The 22,776-nt window shown below is 36.2% G+C and overlaps 1 protein-coding gene across 12 annotated transcripts in view; it reads left to right on the top strand.

Moving 5' to 3' along the window:
- LOC119780193 (neurexin-1a) overlaps positions 1–22,776 on the top strand; it is a 215,687-nt gene that overhangs the window by 75,286 nt on the left and 117,625 nt on the right. For 2 of the 12 annotated variants that reach the window (XM_038280120.1, XM_038280124.1), the window contains exon 1: positions 2,316–3,355. The exons of 8 other annotated variants lie outside the window; for them this stretch is intronic. In XM_038280120.1, coding sequence (XP_038136048.1) covers positions 3,115–3,355 — 241 coding nt within the window. In that variant the 5' untranslated portion in view covers positions 2,316–3,114. Of the gene's footprint in view, positions 1–2,314; positions 3,356–22,776 lie in introns of those variants that run through there. 2 more of the 12 variants (XM_038280121.1, XM_038280122.1) reach the window with 2 other exon arrangements.

Consider the following 22,776-nt stretch of genomic DNA (forward strand, 5'->3'; position numbering starts at 1 on the left):
AACACGATGGGTCTTAAATTGAAACAAAGAGGAGCTGCTTTTGGATTTCTGTCAAACAGATAGCTTTCTTAATTTCAACAGGAATCGATATAAAAACAGTAGAAAATTAAGACCTTTAATAGTAGGGTTTTGACTGCAAAGGAAGGTTTCTCATTTTGTGGCAAACTCTGTAATAATCTGGGAAAAACAGCTGATACCTGTAAATGTGTTGAAATTGGTTTAGTATGTGGTCTCCTGGTAATTGCTCAGATGCCGGCAGAAAGAAATTGCCTGAAGCAATATGCAATGTATCTGTTAATCTAATTTCTACAAAATAATTGTAGGATAGAGTAGACCACTAAACCTTTTTTATATACTAATACAGGTTAAGAAACTGATCAGAATCAGTGCACTGTCTGGTTTTAGCACCCTATTTTAACATTGGGCATATCTGTAGTAACCTAATACAATTGCAAGACTTAGAAATATCAATTATTCTTGAACCTTGTTGAATTTTAATTATTTCCTGCTTTACTGGATTTATCAAACTTAAGCTTCTTATATACTAAGTAAGGCTATATATGATTTGCACTTTAAAATCTCACCACTTGGGGGCACAAATGAACAAGTAAGTAATATTGAGACTGCTGTAAGTGTAATGTTGACTGAAAGCACATTATTGCACGTCAATGCAATTCTTGGAATGAAATTAGCAAAGTTCTCAGTTTTGCAGTTTTTTAACAGTTTTTGCTAATTCCCCCCCTGACTGAATTGTACTTAGGAACTTCTGTTTTTGCCTTAGGCCTGAAATCCTGATGGATTGCTTTTTTTGCCGACATTATTCAGAATACACAGTAATTGTAAAGGTGTAAACACACTCAGAGGGAGCATCCCCTTCACTAATACAAACAAGAAAAGAGATTTGTAACTCCTTATTGCTGACTCCTTTGCAGCAGTTGGCTTCACCAAGCCAATGTTTGCAGCATCTGTTTGCTGCTAAAGCTTTTTATTTTATTCCAGGGGCACAGTATAAGCTTTAACTGGCAGACAAGATGCAAAATTGTTTGTAGCTGCTTCTTGTGGTTACCTCACAATGCACGTTCTGCACCAAATTCAGTATATATTAATCCTACTTAAAGATTGGGTTCTAAACTCTCACTTAAATTGGCCAGTTGAAAATTATCAATCCTGTTTGTAAACCTTTTTTCCAAGGCTGCTTTTCATTTAAACAGCCTGTTTAAACTAAAGCAAAGGTTTTCTAATCCTGTATGTCATTCTTGCTAAGATGGCTTTCTTTTGCTGTGAATTGCCTGTATATTCCCTGTAAACCATAAAGATTAGCTCAGCAGTGCTTACAGTGTGCCTGTGTTTGTGTGTGTGTGTGTACGAGTGTTTTTCCTCCAGCTTAGAACACAGCGTTTCAAAAGGGAGGATGCTGAATGGCCAGTGTACAAACCATACAGGCACACTGGAGCTCAGCCTTGTGTTCTTCCGTACCAAACTCTGAGCACTGAGCACTCTTCCCAGCCTAACCAGATTGTGTTTATCAGCAGGGCTTTTTATTTCCACATGTTCCCTGCTTTCCTGTAACCCCCAATTGCACATAGAGCCTGCAATCGCCTTCCCCTCTCTTGCGAGGAATGCTCTTTTATTAGCAGGCAACGCAGCAGACTTGCCTAGATTCAGCACTCCCTCCTTTATGGACAGTTCTGAATTAACAGCTCTGGCAATTACATTTACTTTGTGTGAACATGTATGTGTCATGTTAAGTCTGCATATATGCATTTTTGTTTCCACATGTTTGAATCTGATAGAAAGAAAGAGTGGTACAGAGTCTTATTTACTTTAAAGCCAAACTGCAGAGCAACTGATATCCAATTAGGAGGAGCTCTTGAGGTGATGCAAAGTGAATGTTCAACTTTTTTTTTTAATTTGCTGAAATTCAGAGGATGGAAAAAAAACAGACTTAGATGGAGGAAAATCTAAATAGATGACATGATGGAATTTAGAAAAAAAGGAAAACATTGCATTTTTGCTATTTGTTTTGAGATGTTACTTTTCTTTTTACCGCTTGACCATGTTGACACAGCAGATAAGCTTTAAAATGAATAGAAAGACTATAAAGGGATGGTGAAGGGAATCAGAGCTGGGGGACATAGCATCAGTCCCTGCTATTCTGACTAAATAGGCTCTTCCTCTGCATTGCACTCAGGCTCCAGTGATTCGCTATGTGAATGCTGTCCATTTGCATAGCCACTCTCCCTCCCTGCTTCCTGGCTGGCTGCTGAGCCCCCCACCCCACCCCTTGCTCTATCCTCCTGCTTTTACTCCTCCTCTCTCCCTTCTTCCTCTTGCGCACATCTTCTGGAATGGAGCTGCTTCTGCTGCTGCCCGTGTGTGTTTGAGCGCGTGTCTTGCCCAGGGCTCTCAGGTGCTTGTCGGTCGTGTCGCACGGTCTCACTGAGAGCGGATATCTCTAGATGGGGAACGGGTTCGCTACTTGGCATAACTTACAGGTGCAATCATGCAGTCTGGTGTGTGCCGCCACACATGCAAATGAGTCGTGGATTTAACTATGGTCCCATCCCTCTGGACATCTTTTGAGACTACTGGAGAAGTAAAAGGAAGGAAACTCTGCAATCTCTTATTTTGTATTTTGTTTTTTTAATAAATCCAGTTTGCACAGGTGCTCCCAAGTCTCTTCCTGAGTGAGATGTCTTTTTAGGGATGTTTTGAATTTGTTGTGTGGAGATGTTTCTAATTTTGTGAGAGCTTGAGAAGGATACTGAGAGAAAAAAAAGAGAACTAACGGAACTGTAGCAAGCTGGGAATTCTCCATTTCTGCTTGAGGTTGTCCTAATTTCTTGAGTGAATGTTTTTGCATGATGATTTATAAAATTTCTTTATCTGCCTGTTTGCTGCCTCGGATTTCTTACCTTGATTGAAGAAAAAGAAAAGAAGTGCAAGAGGTTTCTTTCTCTGTTTTTTCCAACACCAACATTCCTCTTATTTTCTTCTCCTTGGTGGATTTGCTTAAACATCTGCAGTGAGTTTTGCCAAGGTGAGAACTATGGGGCTGTGAAGCTCGCTGAAGTTACACATTGATCTGCTGCCTCATCTGGCCACTCAGGGAAGATGTTTAAGGGCTGGATTGCACATTTTGCTCCCCTGAGGCCCGTTGTAGAGCCTCTAAAGTGGAATTCGGTGACACTTAAACACCTGGCCCTGTGGCTCATTGCTCTGGGCTTTGTGGCAGGGTCGGAACCGAGTGCTGTGGAGAGTCTCCACCACATTCATCCATCCCATGGAAACAAGCGTCACCATATTGTGCCTATTGCTATCAACAGATCACCTGCATCCTTAAGAGCAGGGCACAGTAAGTATTCACTCTATTCACTCCAAATATTATTTTTTTGCAGCGACTTATTAAATAATGAACCAACTGTTCAGATTTCTTTCAGTGTTTAATATTAACAGTGTAAACGTCTAATCCTTAATGAGTTCCAGTCAGCAAACTCTGCCCCCCATGCCTGAGATTATCCATATCCATATCTCCAGATGCTCCAATATATTCAGATTAGAGCGGATTAGAAAGTTGAGGCACTCCATGTTGCCCCATGGCATTTTGGATAGACAAAGATGAGTCGCCTCCAGCTCTGCAGGGTGTCAAACTATTGCTGGCCCCTGCCCTCAGTGGAATTTAGTGGAAGCCCTGTAATGCTGTGTACCGAAATAAAGAGTTAGAAACAACAAAATACTTTTTTTTTTTTAAAACACTTTGCAAGCGTAAGACTGCAGTGTGCTTCATCAGTGTAGTGTGTCAAGGGGATTTAAGGAATATTGCCTTTTAGTATTGCCTGCATCTACATATTTGTTTGGATTTTTGTGTTAAATTATAATGTAGTATGAGTCGGAGGCAGAACTCTATCAATTTATTTTGTTCACTGCCCAGGCCTCATATGAGTGACGTAACCAGTATTGGTATAACGCTGACGTAATGCAGAGGGTACTATGATTTGCACACATTAATTTGTATGCAGGATATTTCTTGATCAATTTCATGTTATTTATTGTTGATTGTATAGCATAAGAGGATTAGTGACAGCACAAATATAAGCATTCCTGGAATTTTAGGGTATCTTAGTTGGACAAGACAACATATTTTCTCCTTTCTCAATCATAAGCACAGGAGTATTAGTATTGATAGCATGGTTACAAGGTTTGCTGGTTCGCTTAGATACCTGCTCTAAAAGCAGACCACAGCACCAGCTCCTTGAGCTCCTTGAATTCCCAAAGAGCCTTGGGGTGCCAGGGTTCCTTAACTTGACATGTATAGAACTGCTGTTTTGTCATCACAAACTTTATCTGTAACATCATTTAAGTTTCCCTCATTTAGTTGATAAATTCAGTAAGATGTTAGAAAATTCTGTTCACAAAGGTACTGGCAAAGGAACATTGACTGCAGTTGTAAACTGACTCAACTATTTTCTTATCTGTGAAACAAAGGGTTTGTTTTTGAAATCATTTTTTTATAGGCCTATGCTGCAGCAACTACTTGTTCACAGCTCAGTAAATAAACTTTGTTTGAGATATAAATCAGCTGTATTTCTTGCTTTGCAGAAATATTAACACTAAAAAGAGCATTAAAACCTATATTTCTTCAAAAACCTTGGTGCCTTTGAGTTTGTACTTCAGTTTTACCTTTTGCTTTGATTGGCATTGTAAAAGAGTAATCCTACTTTTCTTTAAATCACAAAACAGAGCCTATCCATCACTGTTACTGTATTGTCACATTGAATGTCTCAAAAGATTTGACAAAACACAGGTGATGCTATTCTTTTAGTATAATATGAAATGATTTGTTTACAATGGAATGCCTTGTAATTAAATACTGATTTTAAATACTGATGTTACTGTATATAACACAGATCAGTAAATACAGACTGATGCACAAACGTTTTTCCACATTGGCTTTGACTTTGTTTGATTACTAAAGATGGAACCATTTCCTCTGTGTCCTTTGCTAATTGCTGGATTGGATACAAATATTTTTAAGTGGTTAACACATCCATCTAAACAGTGAAAACCTGGATTTACAAAAGGTGTACATCTTTTTTTTCTTCCACCATGAGTTTGTAACTAAACATAAAAAAAAGTTTACTTTGCATTCAACTCAAAAGTTCAGCTTTGATTAATGTGAAAGGAAGGGGGGGGGGAAAGATTAGCATGGCCAGGATATATGGAATTTAGTTGCAGTATGATGCATTATTTGTTTAGAGTGAACAGTAATGAAGTTCAGACAGTATCAACTGTGAGAAGTAGATATACCATCTATCAAAGATAAATTCCCCAAGGTGATAGTTCTCTCTTTCACTGAGATGGATATGCTACTTGATACGCTGAATAACTGATTTATCATATTTTCTTCTGTAGGCTACCTGCTGCTTGTATTCATTAGCAGTGGATAGATGAGATACCCAGATCAATAGCTGAAATATTTAACGGTTCTAGCCAATAATTCTCAGAGCATATCTAAATCTGCTATATACAAAAAACAGATATTTTAATGTGTATGATATTATTACTCATTAATCTCTTACTGTAATTCCTATTATCTGAGCAAAAAGTAAAGCACCCTATATATTCTCTCGCTTTGCATTCCATTGTTGAATATATTTCTGTGTCTCTACGCAGGAATTATTCTCCATTTATTTGTAAAAACTGTTCATAACTTACATACTACTCACATTTTTCATTATGAAAAACACTTTCATACATTTTTGTTGCATCATATAGTACTGTTCAGATTAATTTCAATAGTGGGACATTGAAACTGATTAGAGTTGAAGAATGATGAGGCAATCTTGTAAAGGTGTTTTGTTTTTGTTTTTATATCTCTGTTTTATTTTACATTTCATTACATCATCCAAAATATTATGGGTGGGAGTAAACCAATGGTGTACATAAGCATCAGCACACTGTCCCTAAAACATGGTAGTGGCAATATCAGGCAAGAGGGTTGCGGTTCTAAAGTGAGGGCAGATGGAGTGGCATGTGTTAATGAAAGATGGATGGAGTTAAAAGAAGGATATTAATGAGAGACTTGGTGTTGGGAACATTATGCTGTGGGGAATTGTTAGAGGCTGGAGGATGTTCCTTTTCGTGGTGGATCATCAAAATAAGTGCTCTTTCTAACTGTCAATTATTTTTGTGATATGTTTACTTAAGGCCATCCTTTGTGCTCGACCCTATGTTCACTTACCGTTGTGAGTCCCACATAGGGGAAAAATTGAAAATCTTTTTTGAAAAGTAAGCTTCTATGAGCAATGCAAACAGCAATTTTTAAACGGAGCGTGCACGAGTAGAAACAGGCTTGTGCATGCGCTCACACGTGTTTAATAGGTGTTTCCTCTCTGGACCAGGTACAGGGTTGTGCATGCGCATTTTTTTTAAAGTGTAGAGGGCAGGTCTTTTCAAAAATTTGCAAAAATCCTCCACTATACCTTTAAAGGTTATGTTTGAGTTTTAACTTCCAAACACTAAACTTACATGGTTTAGATCAAAGCATATCCATGCATTTAAATTGCATACTTGAAGTACATACCTAAATAGCTGTTGAAAATATTTTAAAAACATGTTTCATTATCCATCAGGTAAATCCATCACATACCACATTGATGATGGTGTTTGTCATATGACCAGATGTTACTTTAAGTTGCATGAAGTGGTGTGCAACATTTTCAAGGAACTGTGTGTTTTTTTTTTCTGTCTTTCTTTCATTAAGTCAGTTCTTGATTTCATGATGGTTATATGTAATACCTTAACGCCCTCTGCCACAACATCCCACCACACCTGCTCTGTCAACCACACAAATAGCTTTTGTGTCCCAAAGCTTGGTTTGATCAAAGTCACCGAAGCAATTTAAGTGATTATAATAAATTTGAATGCTCTCCAGTATTCAGAGTTAACGGTTGAACGGATTACAGATTAGCGTTACTTTAGTGAACAGTGAAGATGGGATAGATAAAGGGAGGAAATAAAAGAAGATAGACATGAAGAAAACAACAGACAAGAAAAAGGGGAGAAAAAGGGACAGCAGGGCAAAAATTTGATGATCTGTGGTATGGTTTTGCTGCAAGTGTGTTGTGGGGTTGTATAATATAATTACTCCCATGTCTCTGAGCTGATGTCATTTTGTGATAGTGTGAAGATGACAGTATCTTCGTCTCTGTAATGCTGCAAAGATGATAGCTGCCCTGATAAGGATCTGAGTACATGTTCCTCTGCTCTAGAGGGAGCTGGGTGGTTATTGACCCAGGAATGAAAGACTGAAGATTGCACTTGTATCATTCTTCTCTTCCTCTGATATATGAGAAGACAAACACCAATTTTATCTGTGCGGGCTCCTTGGGTTTTCAGCCTACAGTACTTGAATCTTATGATACTTACCTGCACAGTGCTGGTCTTCCTTCCTGCTCTCAACCACTCAGCCTAACTCACCTTCATCAACCTCATTGATTTACATGGTGTGTAAAAGCAGGAAAAGAAGGCTGGCTTTTGTGCCTCTTGTAGTCTCTGCATGTATTCTGTGGTGACTGGGCTATGCTTGGCATGAAAGGAAATGAAACCTGACTATGCTTGCGGTGGGCAGTGAGGGGTCAGCTGAGTAATGTGTCCAGCTTCGGATGGGATGCTTAGAGGATAGAGAGGCAGGGGAGGAATGAGAGCCCCCTTCACTGACTGTAGGGGATGTCTGTTCTTCTCACATGCTCAGGTCCAAGATGAGATAGAGTTAAGGAGCTATTTACCCATAAGCATTTAATGAGTCATCAACAGAAGCACATATTGATATTTATTGTTCAGTTGTTCTGTGTTTGGACCTAATTTTGCTCTTTATGCGCGTTTATTCATTTTAATTTTTTTATTTTCTTACCATTCTTCATTCAAAAGTGCTACCGGCCAATGTTTACTTCTAGTGTTTTCATTATGCACCATCTGTAAATTGATATAAACCTCATTATTTTAGTTCTCTTATATAGAATTGTTGTAAATAGGTTTTCATTTCCAATTTCCATGTTACTGTGCCTTTCCTTCTCATCAACTCCATTATAGAAAAAAAGAATATGATTTTGCTTTCTTAACAATATAGAATAAAACATGTTATTTTGTTGTTTTTTTTAAGACAGACAACCTCAAATGGAGAGATGATGACATAATACATAATAATAATAATAAACTTATTTAAATAATCCCACTTGTACATATATTGTTAATATCAATTTATTATATATCTGTAAAACTTTATGCAAAAATATTTGTTTTCACTTAATTTGTTGTTTCAGAACATGCAATTCAGCATCAGCAAAAACATTTTATATAAATATATATTTTATTTTACATAAATCATGTGGGGGTTTTTTATTTTATTTTTTTACCAATACTAGCCTGTCCACCTGAATTTCAACAGTTTTGGTATTCATCTATTAACTGTATGCCTTTACTCTGTGAACTCAGAACCTTGTTTTGAATGTATGCAGACATATCAGCATGTTAATGGCATTGCATGAGCTACAGTATAGGTAGGAATTTAGCTGACGTTCTTTGGGTTAGGAAATTATAATGCTCCTAATGATCTATTACTGCTTAAATTAAGAGGTTTGCAAAATAACCTTATATGATAAATATATAACAACACCTCCAGATGTTGAAAATTATGACAATGGGATAGTAAGATACAGTAAGAGTGTAAAATATTTTCACCACTACTCATTTATTCTAGGACAGAAGATGCAGAAGAGGGATGTTGGTATCGTACACAATAAGGTATTATGTTCATTAAAACCTTAGAAAGCTCCTTACAAACCAATCTTGTTGGCTCATTAAAAATGTCTTTGTTTTTTCCAGGTTAGGGCATTCTAAAAAAGGAAATACAAATAAAAAACTGATACAAAAATAAAGGCAATATTATGAATGCAGAGAATATGAATATTATACTATCTGATCCGAAGTTCTGAATTCAGTCAGCCCAGAGAAGCTTCGTTCCCTTTTTATAATGAGGCAGCAGCTATCTCTCTGCCAGTTGAGCTTTTATGTTCGTGCAATCATCCACGTTCGCTACACACACAATGAGCAACACTTCACCAAATTATTTTTCATCCTTTTTATCACTTTGAATTATCGTCACTACCAAGAGTAAATGGGGGAAGCTAAGGGCATGTGCAAAAATGAACCCAGGATAAGCCCCGTCTATACACTTCTGTGTCATTGACCAGAAGTAAAAGCCACCTGTGTAGAAAAGCTAGGAACTTGAAAGCAATAAATATAAGCTTACGTATCAGATTATTTAACTATCTGCCACAGGGAAAAACTGGATAAGAACAAGGTGAGGTTTAATATATTTAACCCTCACAGTCTGATAAACATGACCACAAGGGACAACAGAGAGGATGTTTTTTTTACCCAGATACTGGAAGATGAAAAAAGTATGATTTCCATCTTTCACTAAATAAAATTAAGTTCACTCATTTGTTTCAGAGGACAGAGAAAAATGATCATGGTATAAAATGCCTTTACTCCACAAACCATTCCTAACATAGTTTATTATCTTTACTATTCTGCTCTAATGGTAGCATTAAATTACATAAATGTTTCATATGAAGACTAAATTCCTTAAATAACTATGAATAAATTAACATGTCATAGTTATTTTTATTCATTTATCCTGCTATAGTTATTCACCTGCTGCAGCACAACAATACAGCTACACCCCCCCACCACCACCACACTCTAATAGGATTGTGTGGGATTTCACCTTCCTCATTGCTCCTTCCATCTTCTACAGCCTCAAGCCTGCTGGCAGAGGCTGATAAAAACCATGCCCGCCTAACACCTAAGTGCAAGCTAATATTAACATTTATTTTGCAACACTGTTTAAAAATACAATACAAACCCACATACATTTTTTTCCAGCTTATATATTTGTTTGCTGGTAGATTTGTAGCACTGCTTTTCAGCAGAGGGTGGTTTGGGTCTCATGGTGCTCCCACATCGCCTGCTGATAAGGGGGAGGCTTCACTGTACATAAATTGCAAAGGCGGTAGCTATGCCGCGCGACCAAACTCCACCTAACACATCAATGCAGGCGGTGTTTATTTCTGGTGAACTTTTTTCTCTGGACCTATCCATATTAGTTTTACTGTAGACTATCAGTTCCATGAGATATTCATCTAATTAAATAATGTCCCTCCACTTAGTGAGCTTACTTGCAAACTGAGGGTACTCAGAAGTGAAGCAAGGTGGATGCTTGACCCTGCAATTAATGGCAGGACAGGCTCATATACCCATGGGTCTAGCTTACAAAAACACAAACAGCAACAACAACAAAAATGAAGCAGTGTTATATATATTGACCATAAAATTAGCACATATATTTGTGAATGTGAATTATGTGTAAGGAAGTTTGCGGATTTATCTTTAATTTATTTATTCCTTTGCTTTCTACTGCATGCAATCTTTTGTTTATTTGGTTGTGGTTTTAAATATGGGATGTTTGCACCAAATCAAATAAGCAGTGCCTTACAAAAGTATTAATGCCTCTTGACATAGTTAGAAACATCACCCTATTCTGTGAGAATTTGACTGCTTTAAACTCATTACATACAGTACAACTGCAAAGTGGAAGTGAAGAACTGCATAGTTTTCAAAATGTTTGACAGATCAAAATTAATAATTATATATATATATAAGATTATTATAATATCTAATACTGTATATAAGTGTGTATTCTGCCTTTTTGTTTTGTAAAAAAAAAAAAATAAATATATATATATATATATATATATATATATATATATATATATATATATATATATATATATATATATTAGGCTCAGTCCCATTGGATTGAAAGCATCTTTGCATCAAATCTAGCCCCCTTTTCTGTCCCTGATACAGGAAATATCATATTTCAGCCAGAGAGATGCTAATTAGGTGACTTCTGTCTGTAATTAATTGCACTGGTCACTGTATATGTATCAGAGTAAACAGAGTAAACTTACAGTATGAATGCACATCACCCTTTTTAGATTTTTATTTGTAAAAAATACATTTTTCCAAAATCATGACTACAGTTTGTGCTACTTTTATTATGGTGAATTAGATTACATGGTATAAATAAATAATAATAATCTAAATTAATACAAGAGCTTCAGGGCAGTTTTGCTAAGTACAGTATTTTTTTCAAATGTTCATATTCCAAATCAAATCTCCAAAGCAAATGATGTTTAGGTTGGAAAATAATATGAAAAATTAAGAATATGTCATACATGATAATCTTGGAAGTAGTTGCAGAAAACCAAATGGATTGATTGGATGAAGTAATTTAGAAGAAATAGTCCACTTATGGCAGATTAAAGTGTAGACTGTTTTTTTGTTTTTTTTTTAATGTGCTTAGAAAAGAAGTTCTGTTCGGTCTAAAAACTGGTTATTTTGAAGAACCATGTATAGGTTGCCTATAGAGAGGAGCAGGAGGATTTGTTTCTTGTTTCAGTTTAGAGCTGCAGCCATTAGTGTTTTGGGTTTTCTGCCTCACTTCCACTATAACTATCCAGCACTTGTCTTTTTTTAGTAATCAGGGCTGCAGTCTCACTCCACATCTGCCGTCTCCCTAATGAAAAAGAACAACTTGTAGAGACCATGTGGAGACTGTGATGTTTTGAACATGTCTGCACGCAGACATGCTGAAAACAAAATAATGAACTGATGTCTCATGCCACATATCAGTCAAATGGACTGTGTTTATTATTCCTTTAAGTCCATATCTGATATGTTATTTTGGCTGCTACACAAATTAAACACTGCAAGCATAAAATGTAATCAACAAACTGCTGGCAGACAAAATGGCTGACCTCAACCAAAAGAAAAGGAGCATTGTGTCGGAGGAGCAAATGAGGCAAGTGATGATGAGAGAGTAAATTAGAAGCTGTCGATACTGTGAGACACTTCTATCAGAGCCAAGGCTGTTGGCGAGGAAGGCAGATATGCAGCTGGTCGGGGTAACAAAGGGCCCGTTTGGTGTATAGCACCATTAAGACACTGGGTCTTGTCAGCTCTGCCTGGATGATGCCCCATTCTGCTCCACAAGGCATGGACTCATGTATCACGTTGGATTTAAGGTGAACTGAAGGAAGGTGCAAAAGGCTGAGATTGAGACCGCTCGACTGAGCAGCCGTGGCATAATGTTACCAGCCCAGGGGGTGGAACTTTACCTCAACCATGAATTGATGGTCTCCTGCCATGAAGAGTGAGGGTGGTTGCTCTGGCTCCCCAAGGGCGCCCTCATGATGAGGTGAAAGCTTATCTCTTTGGAGCAGTGAGAAGTGCTGCTGCAGTACAATATAGGGGCAGAGGTGTTCATTCACAATTTCTATGAAATAGCTTAGTCTTGCTAAAGGGATGAAAGTATTAGCAGTGTTCTGCAAATATGCCAAAGAGCCATTGTTGACTGTAGTCATTGCAACAAATAAAGACTGTATATGACATAGTGATATTAGAGTTTCAATTTTTAGCATTATTTTAGAAATTATTGGAAAAGGTATATATTTAAGACCAGGGATAACAGGATTTTGAAAATGTTAAAACTAAAACAAACCATAAAAACATGGTGATGTTGTATATTTTGTGTTGACCTAGCCAGCATTTGGCTTCTAGTATTACCTCTTTTAGTTTTCATGTTCTTTTGGCTATTTACTGTGTTTTCTAATCATTTTTGAGACATTAGTGAAAATTAGCGTTGGGAATATTGTGTTACTCCCAGAGCCTCTGTAAAACTATTCATATCACATAACTATTACTATACAGTCATTTACAACTGCAAATTTGTATTTGTACAATTTTATCTAATGGATCAACAGAAAGTAATATAGTATTGTGAAGTAGTAGAAGGGTATATGGCTTTCTTAATAATTAGAAATTATTGCTGATTTATTTAATCCTCTCATCAATATGGGGTTTTCAGGTGACGTCACGCTCACGTGACTACTCAGCGCGTCCGCCATATTGGGTGGCAGTCGTTTCGCACCGTTGACCCTGCATTGTATGACACCTTAGGCAGTATTGACAGTGAAAAATGGTGAAAACGTGTTTAATTGTTGGTTGCACGGCCCGTGGAGGTGGAGATCAACGCTCTTTCTATCGTATACCAGCCGTAATCGTGAATCAATGTGAAAAAACAAAACAGCTATCTGAACAACGCTGTCACCTATGGCTGACACGGATATCCAGGTCCGATTTGGACGGTGTTAAGCTGGAATACGCCAGAGTCTGCAGTGCTCACTTTGTCACAGGTAATTAACTGTCAAGCATTTAAAACATGTAAGAATATATTAATAATAGGGCTTGGGCGTCATGACGTATTACTTTCCGTGGCCGCAATGTTGACTGCCTCCGCCGGCGCTACTCAGACTACTGCCTATGACTACCGCGTACTGGACTCCCTCTCTCAGCCGTGTTTTAATTTGATTAATTTCACCTTAGCTTGATTTCGAACATGCGGGAAAAGGCTCAAATATGTGAGAAACCCGGAGGGTTTAGGGAGGGTTTGGCAGTTAACGTTACTAACCAAACCTTTGAAACACATAGCAGCTAGTTAAAAGTACATTACATGCCTGAGTGGTTGTTAGCACTAACGGTTAGCACTGTTTGCTGGCTTTATGAGCTGCAGCTCCTGAACCCATCCATTCGTAAACTGCACATGAGACTCCAAGGACTTGTAGCTTTTTTTTTTTAGCAGATGTGAACTGGTTGTGAGCCTCTAGACCCTTGTACGCTCTCATTTCCTCAAGAGTGTGCAGAGGGTTTTCAGTGAACACCAGGTAATGAACTATGTCGCCGTGCTCTACATTTGGCCAATCATCTGGATTAGTGCTAAACAAGGCACTGTGGAGGGCGTAGGGGTCCATATGGTCGATCACGGAACATTTCCTCAGGTATGTTCCATGATCTGGTGGCTCTAGCGTGCTGGCGTACTTATCCATTCGCGACATGATATATATGATATACGATAATATGCCACCCAAGATGGCGGACCGGAAGCTGGCCAGTGACGTCACTGAAAACCCCCTATTGGACATTTTCCCATGTTTTAACTGCAATGATTTACGTAGAGCTTGGACGTTGAGTTCAGGGTTCTCCACCTTTAGTCAGGAGCTACAGTGCAGTTCTGTGACTTCTATGTAAATTTTTGTCAACACACCAGAGTCAAATGTCTAACTTACCTCTTGATGATGCCTTTATACATCTACACATTTTTTTGATTTTCATTTTGTAAGACAAATCAAAATCTGTTAATTGGTTTTCCCCACTTGATAAATGTTTACTATCATGTAATGTTGGTTTGAACAGTTTTTTTTTTCAGTTTCAATGTGAGAACATGTGAAATGATTGGAGGTGTATTACATTTTCAAGGGACTGTACAATCATGCATACGATTATACAGATTATTTTATACTTTATCATCTTTGACTAAGGAATAGTGTGGATTAACCTAACCTCTCCTTGAACACTTAAGAACTTCCTCAGTTATTATTATAATTTTTTTAAATACAGCAATGGGTAGAAAAACAAAACGACAACTAAAAAAAATGTCCACAGTAAATCATATTTGGTACAAAGGGCTAACTGATCCATGATATTTTGCGGATGCAATTCATACACTTACTACACAGAGGTAAATATTGTGCTGGAGAAGGTCTAAGAGTTTCTGATGTTAGGTAGGGGTTTTAAGAGGATAGACTTGTTTACAAGGTACAACACGTAAGACACGATATTAGAGATAGAAGGTAGAAATGGTTGATTCCTTTAAAGAACATGGACAATAGTATGAGGCTCCCTGATAACTGTTTTATCAGAAAAATTTTTTTATGTGGCTACAATATCCACAAAATAGTAGAAAGAAATGTAGGATTTTGGATATATACTTTTTAAGTGGAAGCATGCATGCTGCCTTGCTCATTCTTTGCAGTCCATTTGATGTTATGTTTACACATTATTGCACGCGCTCATCTAAGTAAGATGTTGAGAGTATTTTCTGCAGACAAACTATGTATTCTTTGAGATCCCTCGCTTCCCTTTGTTGGCTGAACAAAAGGGCTGTTTGGTTTTCTGTCTCTCATTCAATTTATTAGGGCGTGTTGCTCCCATTATGTTGGGAGTCTGTGTCTTATATCCTCTAATAAGAATGACCAATTGCAGGGGCAAGCTGCAGCGCCCCACTTTTTGGTCTCCACTTAATTTAATTACATCAAATTAGCAGGGCAGGCAAGGAAGGGGATGAGGAGAGGATTAATCCTTTGCAGCTTATACAGGCAGGTTGGACACTGTCAGCTGTCCTGGGTGGAATTACTGCTTGTCTTCATTAGAAAGGAGCTCACAGGTCACTAGATTTTGTTAAAATAATACTGTGGGAAAAGGCCAATTAGAATACTGACATACTCTGGCCTAAAGAGTAGGGTTAACTGCTTTTAAATACTTTCTTTCTGTAAAGAAGCTTCTTTTTCATTTTTTTTCATTTGGGAGTGAAATTGTATTCAAGTATTAAATGTTTTGCTTTAGGGTTTAAATTTGTTCTAAAAGCATGGGTCTTATCAAACTAATATTAAAGAAAGATTAAGTTAAAGAATAAAATCAAGTTTTCCTCTTAAACAAGAGATGTTGAGTGATAAATATTGAAGCATCAATATTCATTTTTTTCCAATTTGAACAGAACTTATTTTTCCAATTCTTATTTTTTTTTACTTTCTTCTGGCTTAATAAATAAAAGAGATGGATGTATAGGTTAGATGACTCAATGTATGAATCAGTATAATCTTAATCATTTTTTTCTTAATTTAAATCCTCCAGTCTTTTCGTTTTTTTGATGACGGTGACATGTTTCTCTGGTCAGGGCAACACTGTCTCATGAGAAATATTAGTAATAAAAAGTCAAATCTCGTCTTTTAGCTATGGCCCTATGAGTTTTTTGCTATCTATTGCATGTTCAATAAATGAGTACCAGTTACAAATTTTTGAATCACAGTTCCAGATTGATGATTGTCTTAGCCAAAAATATTCAAAAATAGCTGAGAGATGATAGAGGGAAACATAAGTATAGTGTTAAAATGGGGAATTACTTGGGGCTTTTATTTTGCTATTAGTTTTCAACAAATCAGGTCATGTGACTTGTTGTCAGAAACCCTTAAAATGAGTGTGGCCAGGAATCGCCTCATTAGTGCATCTCTAGGGATACAATCAAAGGTTGGGGGCAGTGGTGTAGATTTATCTCATCTTCTAAATTAGCTGGATAAACTGTATGAATCTTAGTTTCTCTTTTGTATTGAATGCCAATTTGTCAAAAAAACAACAAATTGAAATAGCAGGCAGTCTTTCCTCTGTGACGGCTAAGGTATTTTGTCAACTCAGTTTATTTTCATAAAAGCATGGTTTAGCTACCTAAAGGGACAATATGCTATCTAAAAAGTAGAATGAAAAAATAAGAAATAAATCAAATAAAGATTTTGCCTGTATTTCATATTAGTAAAAGCCTGAGGACAGATTTTCAGCAAGTATAATCTTTTTTCTTTAGCATATAACCATCTCAAACTACTTTATTAATAGAATGCATAATTTCATTTTTGTCCAATGTTTAATGTTTATGGAAGAAACTTGTTTTGTCATGATTTCGCTGTCTTGTTCCACAGGTTTCTCATCATTTGTCTGTGATGAAACCCTTTTTCTCCCCCTGCCTACTGGTTCTACTCTGTTTATCCAGTTATAAGGAAAGCAGTTGTTTGTGCTTGGAAAGGATTAAGACAAGTCAACAGCCCATAGTGTTTTTTAGTCTCCCGAAGGGTTGCTCATACAGAACAGGCGGTTGACAATAGCTTTTTTTTCTGTGCTCACTGCTGCAGAGCCAGGTTTAAATTGTTGAAAGCACCTCTCTGTACTACAATGGAACAATGAACTGATATAGGAGTAGATATTGGATTGGATTGGATTGGGGGGTTGTGCCTCTGAGATCTAACTGTATTCACTGTACTCTGCTGTTGTGGTACACCCCCCTTTTTTCTAATACCTTTTTGTAATTTCATATTGATGATCCATGCAGCTGAATTTATCATTATTTATGGTTGCAATGATAAAAAGAATATGGTAGGACCAAAATTAACAGGGGAAACCAATCAGTTCCATACATTAATTGAAACACTGGTAACACTAGGTCCTGTGAACACTGCAGACAGAACCACTGTTCTGATGAAGTTTGTCAGTCATCCAGGTCATAAACATTCCAAAAAAAAAGTAAAAAAAAAATTTTTTTTAAATTGCATTAGGTTTTAGGCTTTATAGCGTGGACCAAAAAAAAAGCCTTGTTTTGGCTTGGAAAACAAGCAAATTGAACGGGATGTACGGGTCTGCACCTTAGGAATGGGGGTCCTTTGGGTTCTTTGTTAGCCTACCACTGTTTCTCGTAAGTCACACAGTCTTCCCTTTTATACAAACTTTTCAACCTCTGGTCTTGAGAACAGCTTAATTCTTGGCCAGAAAAAAAGGTTGGAATTATGCTCTTCTGATAAGAGCTAACAACCTAATCATATCAGCCTAATTTGAAAGTGACAGAAATTAAATAAATTAAAAGACTTAAGTCAGACTGCATGTAATAAAATCACGTTTCAGTGAAGAAAGAGCTACCATGACATACAGGTTTATAAAAAATTATTTAAATGGATTGATTTAAACATTTTACCTCTTTGACACACTAATCTTAATTTTTTTTCTTTTTTTTATGTGAAGGGTTCCACATTTCCATTGATTGTAAATACAATTCATACAGAGCATATGTGTGTACTGTGCAAATAAAACAGCATTACCTTTAAGCTTCCGTTTCCCTTTGCTGCTAGCAACTTCTATTACTTTCAGTAAAATTGTGTGTGGGTGGGGGGTGATGTATTGATGCATTTCAAGAACATGGGGAAAAAAATAACTATAACATCTTTTGCACATTTGACTTGCTGCTCAGAGAGGATATTCAAGGATAATTGGTCTAATTAGCTGATCGGTTGTTGCATCTTCACAAACACATCTCACCACAGGTCAAAGCAGTATATACCATGTCCCAGAGTTTTACCTTAATGTAGCTTTCAAATAAGCAACAACATAAATCGTATACAAAAAGGCTCTGCCTTGTGAAAAAATATGTTACTATACAGAAGTTACAAAGTTACCTCAAGCAGTGCATACATTACTGAATTGATTCATATGTGTGAACTAAGGAGTTGAATGGAAGCATAATTCAGCTTCAAGGACACAGTGACTGCAAAGGTACATAGATTGGAGCCTTCCTTTTTCATGGCACAGTCACATGTGGTCATGCCTAGAGTGAAAAAAAATAAGCTATTTTCTTCTTGCTTGAGGGAATTACATCAAAGTCAAATTGCCCTACATATCCACAAATGGATTGGTAAGTCTAGGATCTGTGCATGTTTTTGTAAAGTAACCCAGAAATGTGTTTGCAGTGTGGAATAGTGTTGATGTAGATTTGGAAGTTATAGTGGAATAAGAACAAAAAAAACAACTTCTTAATTTAATGGGTTCTGCCTATACTTTGGAGAAGTAAAGTTCACAGCCATGGTGCAAGAACGTCAAACACCAAGAGGCAAGAAAATGACCTTGTCCAGAAAAGGCTTCACCATGCAAAGACAGAAAGATATAATGCTTTTAGTTTAGCAAAATTACGATATAATTTTCCTGTTGAACAACACAATAACCAATGTTGCTGAACAAATATCAGGCAAAATGACTTAACAACTGTAAGTAAGAGTATGTTCAATATAATTAAAGTTTTGTTAATGATTTTAATTTATATAACATTCTTGATGAAAGTACTGTTATATGCAAAGTATATATATATATATATATATATATATATATATATATATATATATATATATATATATATATATATATATATATATATATATATATATATATATATATATATATATATATATATATAAATATTTGTATGTGTGTATGTATGTATATATGTATATGTAGTATTTCTTACTAAGAAAATTGTAGTACACTGTAAATAGTAGGTGTCATCTGATTCATTTTATGGATATTTAAATAACAAGCTGTCAGATATTGAACTACAGCAACTTTTGAAGTTTACACTAAATGGACCAGAAAAAAGAATATATAGTTATCAGCTGCTGTGTAGATAAGAAAAATTGTTGAGATCAAATGTTATCATGACTAATGAAAGACAACCATCGCTCACATAATCACTTATTACAACCAGGCCTTGTGGAATAGATTTTCTGAACACATAGAACTTTAAACTTTAAAGCAAACTAGCTACAGAAGGGTTATTTAAGTTTTATCAGCTGGGATTATAAACTGAGGGTGCAATTTTCACTGGTTCACCAATGCAAAACTCTTGAAGTTTAACTACAACATTGCAATGTCAGAATCTGATGCAAACCTTGAAAACCATAGATCCATCCTGCCCAGTATCAAATTTTCAAGTAGTTGATCGTGTAAGGGAGCTGTAATAATTCTTAGTACATATTAGCCCACTAATATTAAATTAGTATAATTCAAGCCGTTTTTGTGTATACCAAGTGATTACTGGTTTTAAATTTCATGTTTTGGCTTCCGTTTTTTTTTTTTTTTACTAAGATATGAAAACCATATTAACACTAATCCCTATCATTTCAGTGTTGTACAGTCTCTGGTTACAGTATTCAAACATGTCTTCTGATGGTTTTCCTATTTGGCAATTGAACCTCTCGATCACCTATTGCCAAATGATTGTCAATAACAAAATAAAACAAATACGAAATAAATTACATTGCCTCATGATTTTTTTTCCTTACGGCTCTAAATCTTAAGGAACATTGAACAGAAACAGCTCCTTAACTAGATAACGATAGTGCGTGATAGGACTGCAGTGTCCTCATAAATCGTGCTAATGGTTTCTCAGAAAACTGAAATGGAAATCCAATAGACATCATTAAGCTTCTTTTAATTGTATCTGTCCCTCTGGGGTGCATAGATCCAATATAAACTTAAATCATGTTACTCTTAATATAGTTATTCTGTCCCCATTCATTTAGTTCTCTTTGCAGTGTCAGATAGCCAAATAGGTGCCCTGAATTTTTAAAGAGTTAAATTAATGTGGACATATGGAATTAAAGTGTAGAGCTGATTACTTTTTTAGAAATGCTTTCTAACAATGTCTACAGAATTCATTGTGAAACTGTAAATAAGACAGGGATAAATGTATTATGCTTGCTGTGTACAAATACTTTGTTACTGTACTTAAGTAAATTTTTTCGGTATCTATACTTTACTCCATTACTTATTTTTCTTCCTATACTCTCTATTCCTTACATTTTTAAAACAAATAATTCTCGTTACTTTTGGCTTCAATTTAATGTTTATAAATATTTATTTCACATCATATGCACCATCCAAAGCGAATCATTGGCGCCATCCACATCTAGTGAAAACTAGTGTAATTGATGAGTCATATAACACAAACACTCATTGGTTAGCTAAAGGAAATCATCAGAAGCAAGCAGGTAGTCTTCAAACTGCAAACGCGAATTGTCTAAAGATGTCGAAATGTCTGAAAGGTCGGACACGGGCGAGAGCGTATCAGGAGATGGAGACCAACAACACCTCCCTCATTCTTGGCCGTATATCAAAGAATTTTTCTAAATAGTCGAAAAATTTAGCTTTCAATTTATATAGTGGCATGTTTTTTTTGTTTTTTATAAGGGTTACTTTGTACTTTTATACTTTAAGTAGTTTTTGGAGCATATACTTTTTACCTTTTACTTGAGTAGGAAGGTCAAGTTGAGACTTCAACTTTTATCAGAGTGTTTTTTAAACTGCAGTATCTATACTTCTACTTAAGCAACAAATATGTGTACTTTTGACATCACTGGTAACATCCTCTATTGAACAATAGTTCTGTCTTATACTGCTATTACCTATAGCTAAGCTAGAATAAGTTTAACTTCCATCAATTTACTGAAATATGAGAAACTCTTTTCTACAAGCACAATTTTTACTTACCAGCACCCATGTGATGGCAAATATCCGAAAGTAATTCTAACTTCTCTGAGTTTCTCAAATTGCTATAATGAACCCTAGAAGCCATGGAATAAGACACAGTATTTTTTTCTTTGACACGGGTAGAAAAGAATTGTTCATAACTGTATTTTTCTATTTTAAAACCCTGAACTCAGAACAACATCAAGGTTCAGTCTGACATCTTACCATTGAAATCAGCATTGTTTGTGTTTTAAGCTATAATATTTATAATAAAACGCGTCTTATGGAAAGCATCCTGCTTCCTTAAAAAGTAAAAGTTGATTGAAATTTGGGTCATTTTATTGCAACACAAGTAAAGGTATTTTAATCGTTTCAAATATGCATCGCTACTGTTATCTAAGTAGATGTGATATCTGAGTTTGTTCTCATTATGACTCTTCCCATATGTATGGTTTGTTTGATGAGATATCCAAGAAATGATTTATGATAACATGAAAACTGCGTCCTCTATGGAGACAGGTGCATCTTTAGGATTTCTCTCCAGAGACTCTTGGAAATGATCAAACATTAATTTCAAATCACAGTCTTATATTCCTCATCTTCCTTTATCTATTTTTGCACAGCCAGTCATTACCGGAATCCATGGCAGCAGATAGAAAGACGACGCAAGTGTTAGGTGCTGTCAGAAAACAGATCTATAATGTCATCTCTCCTTTTCACATTTCCATCACAACTATGTAATTATGATTGGATTCCTCCCCAGTTTCTCGGCAGAGGTGGTAATATGAAGCGCGTTGTGATGGCTGTTTTGGAGGTTAGAGGAAAGACAGTCTGCAGGTCTGACACTGGCTTGAAAGATACTGTCAAATACATTATTTTCTATTCTTCTGCATGTATAGCTGTTACACGAAGGAATAGGTTCCTCATGTTTTTCTTTTCTTACACCTGGATAATTATATAATGCATATTCGATAGCTTGCTTTCTGCATGTACTATAAATAGATTTAGAAATGAAAAAGTAAACATCAAGAGAACTTAAACACACAGCCCATGTTTGCTTCTCCACAGTGTGATATCCTACACACCTCTTAGGCCAAATGTATGAGAACTCCTGGAATAGTGCTACATTTTTAATGAAAGCAGAGTGTTTGATCTGCCAATGTTTATCTACTTTGATGTTAACTGACACAGCAGAGAGCAGCCAGATCTCAGTGTAGTCCAACATGAGGACAGATTAATTCATTATCCTTTAACAGGGGAGGCTTGTGGTTAAGGAGTTCATTCTGTTGTCAGGGTCTGAAATCACTAACATCTTTCAATGGATTCAATTATAGTTTCCCCATTGTAACCTATCTGTGCTTTCAGACCAACTGAAAGGGAATAATCGTAAATTGTTAAGTAAAAGGAAATTTTACCATAATTACATTTTTGGAAATACAGATCTAAAATTCTAGTGTTTCCATTTGTTGTCATTTGTAATCCAATGCTTCTGAATAATATCATAACATTGCATCCTGAATTCATGCAAAACACACCAAAAAGACCATGGATGTAGTTATGGAAAAGTTTAGAGAATTATTAAGTTTTAAAATAATAAATGAAGTTTGCAACATTTTACAAAGCCCTGGCTAAACTACGATGAGAAAATAGAAATACCATAGCAAAAATGCTACACTCAAACTGTCAGTTCTATTATTCACT

This window comes from Cyprinodon tularosa, unplaced genomic scaffold, assembly GCF_016077235.1.
Source record: "Cyprinodon tularosa strain WSP-4 unplaced genomic scaffold, ASM1607723v1 ctg157, whole genome shotgun sequence".
In the NCBI taxonomy this organism is placed as follows: domain Eukaryota; kingdom Metazoa; phylum Chordata; class Actinopteri; order Cyprinodontiformes; family Cyprinodontidae; genus Cyprinodon; species Cyprinodon tularosa.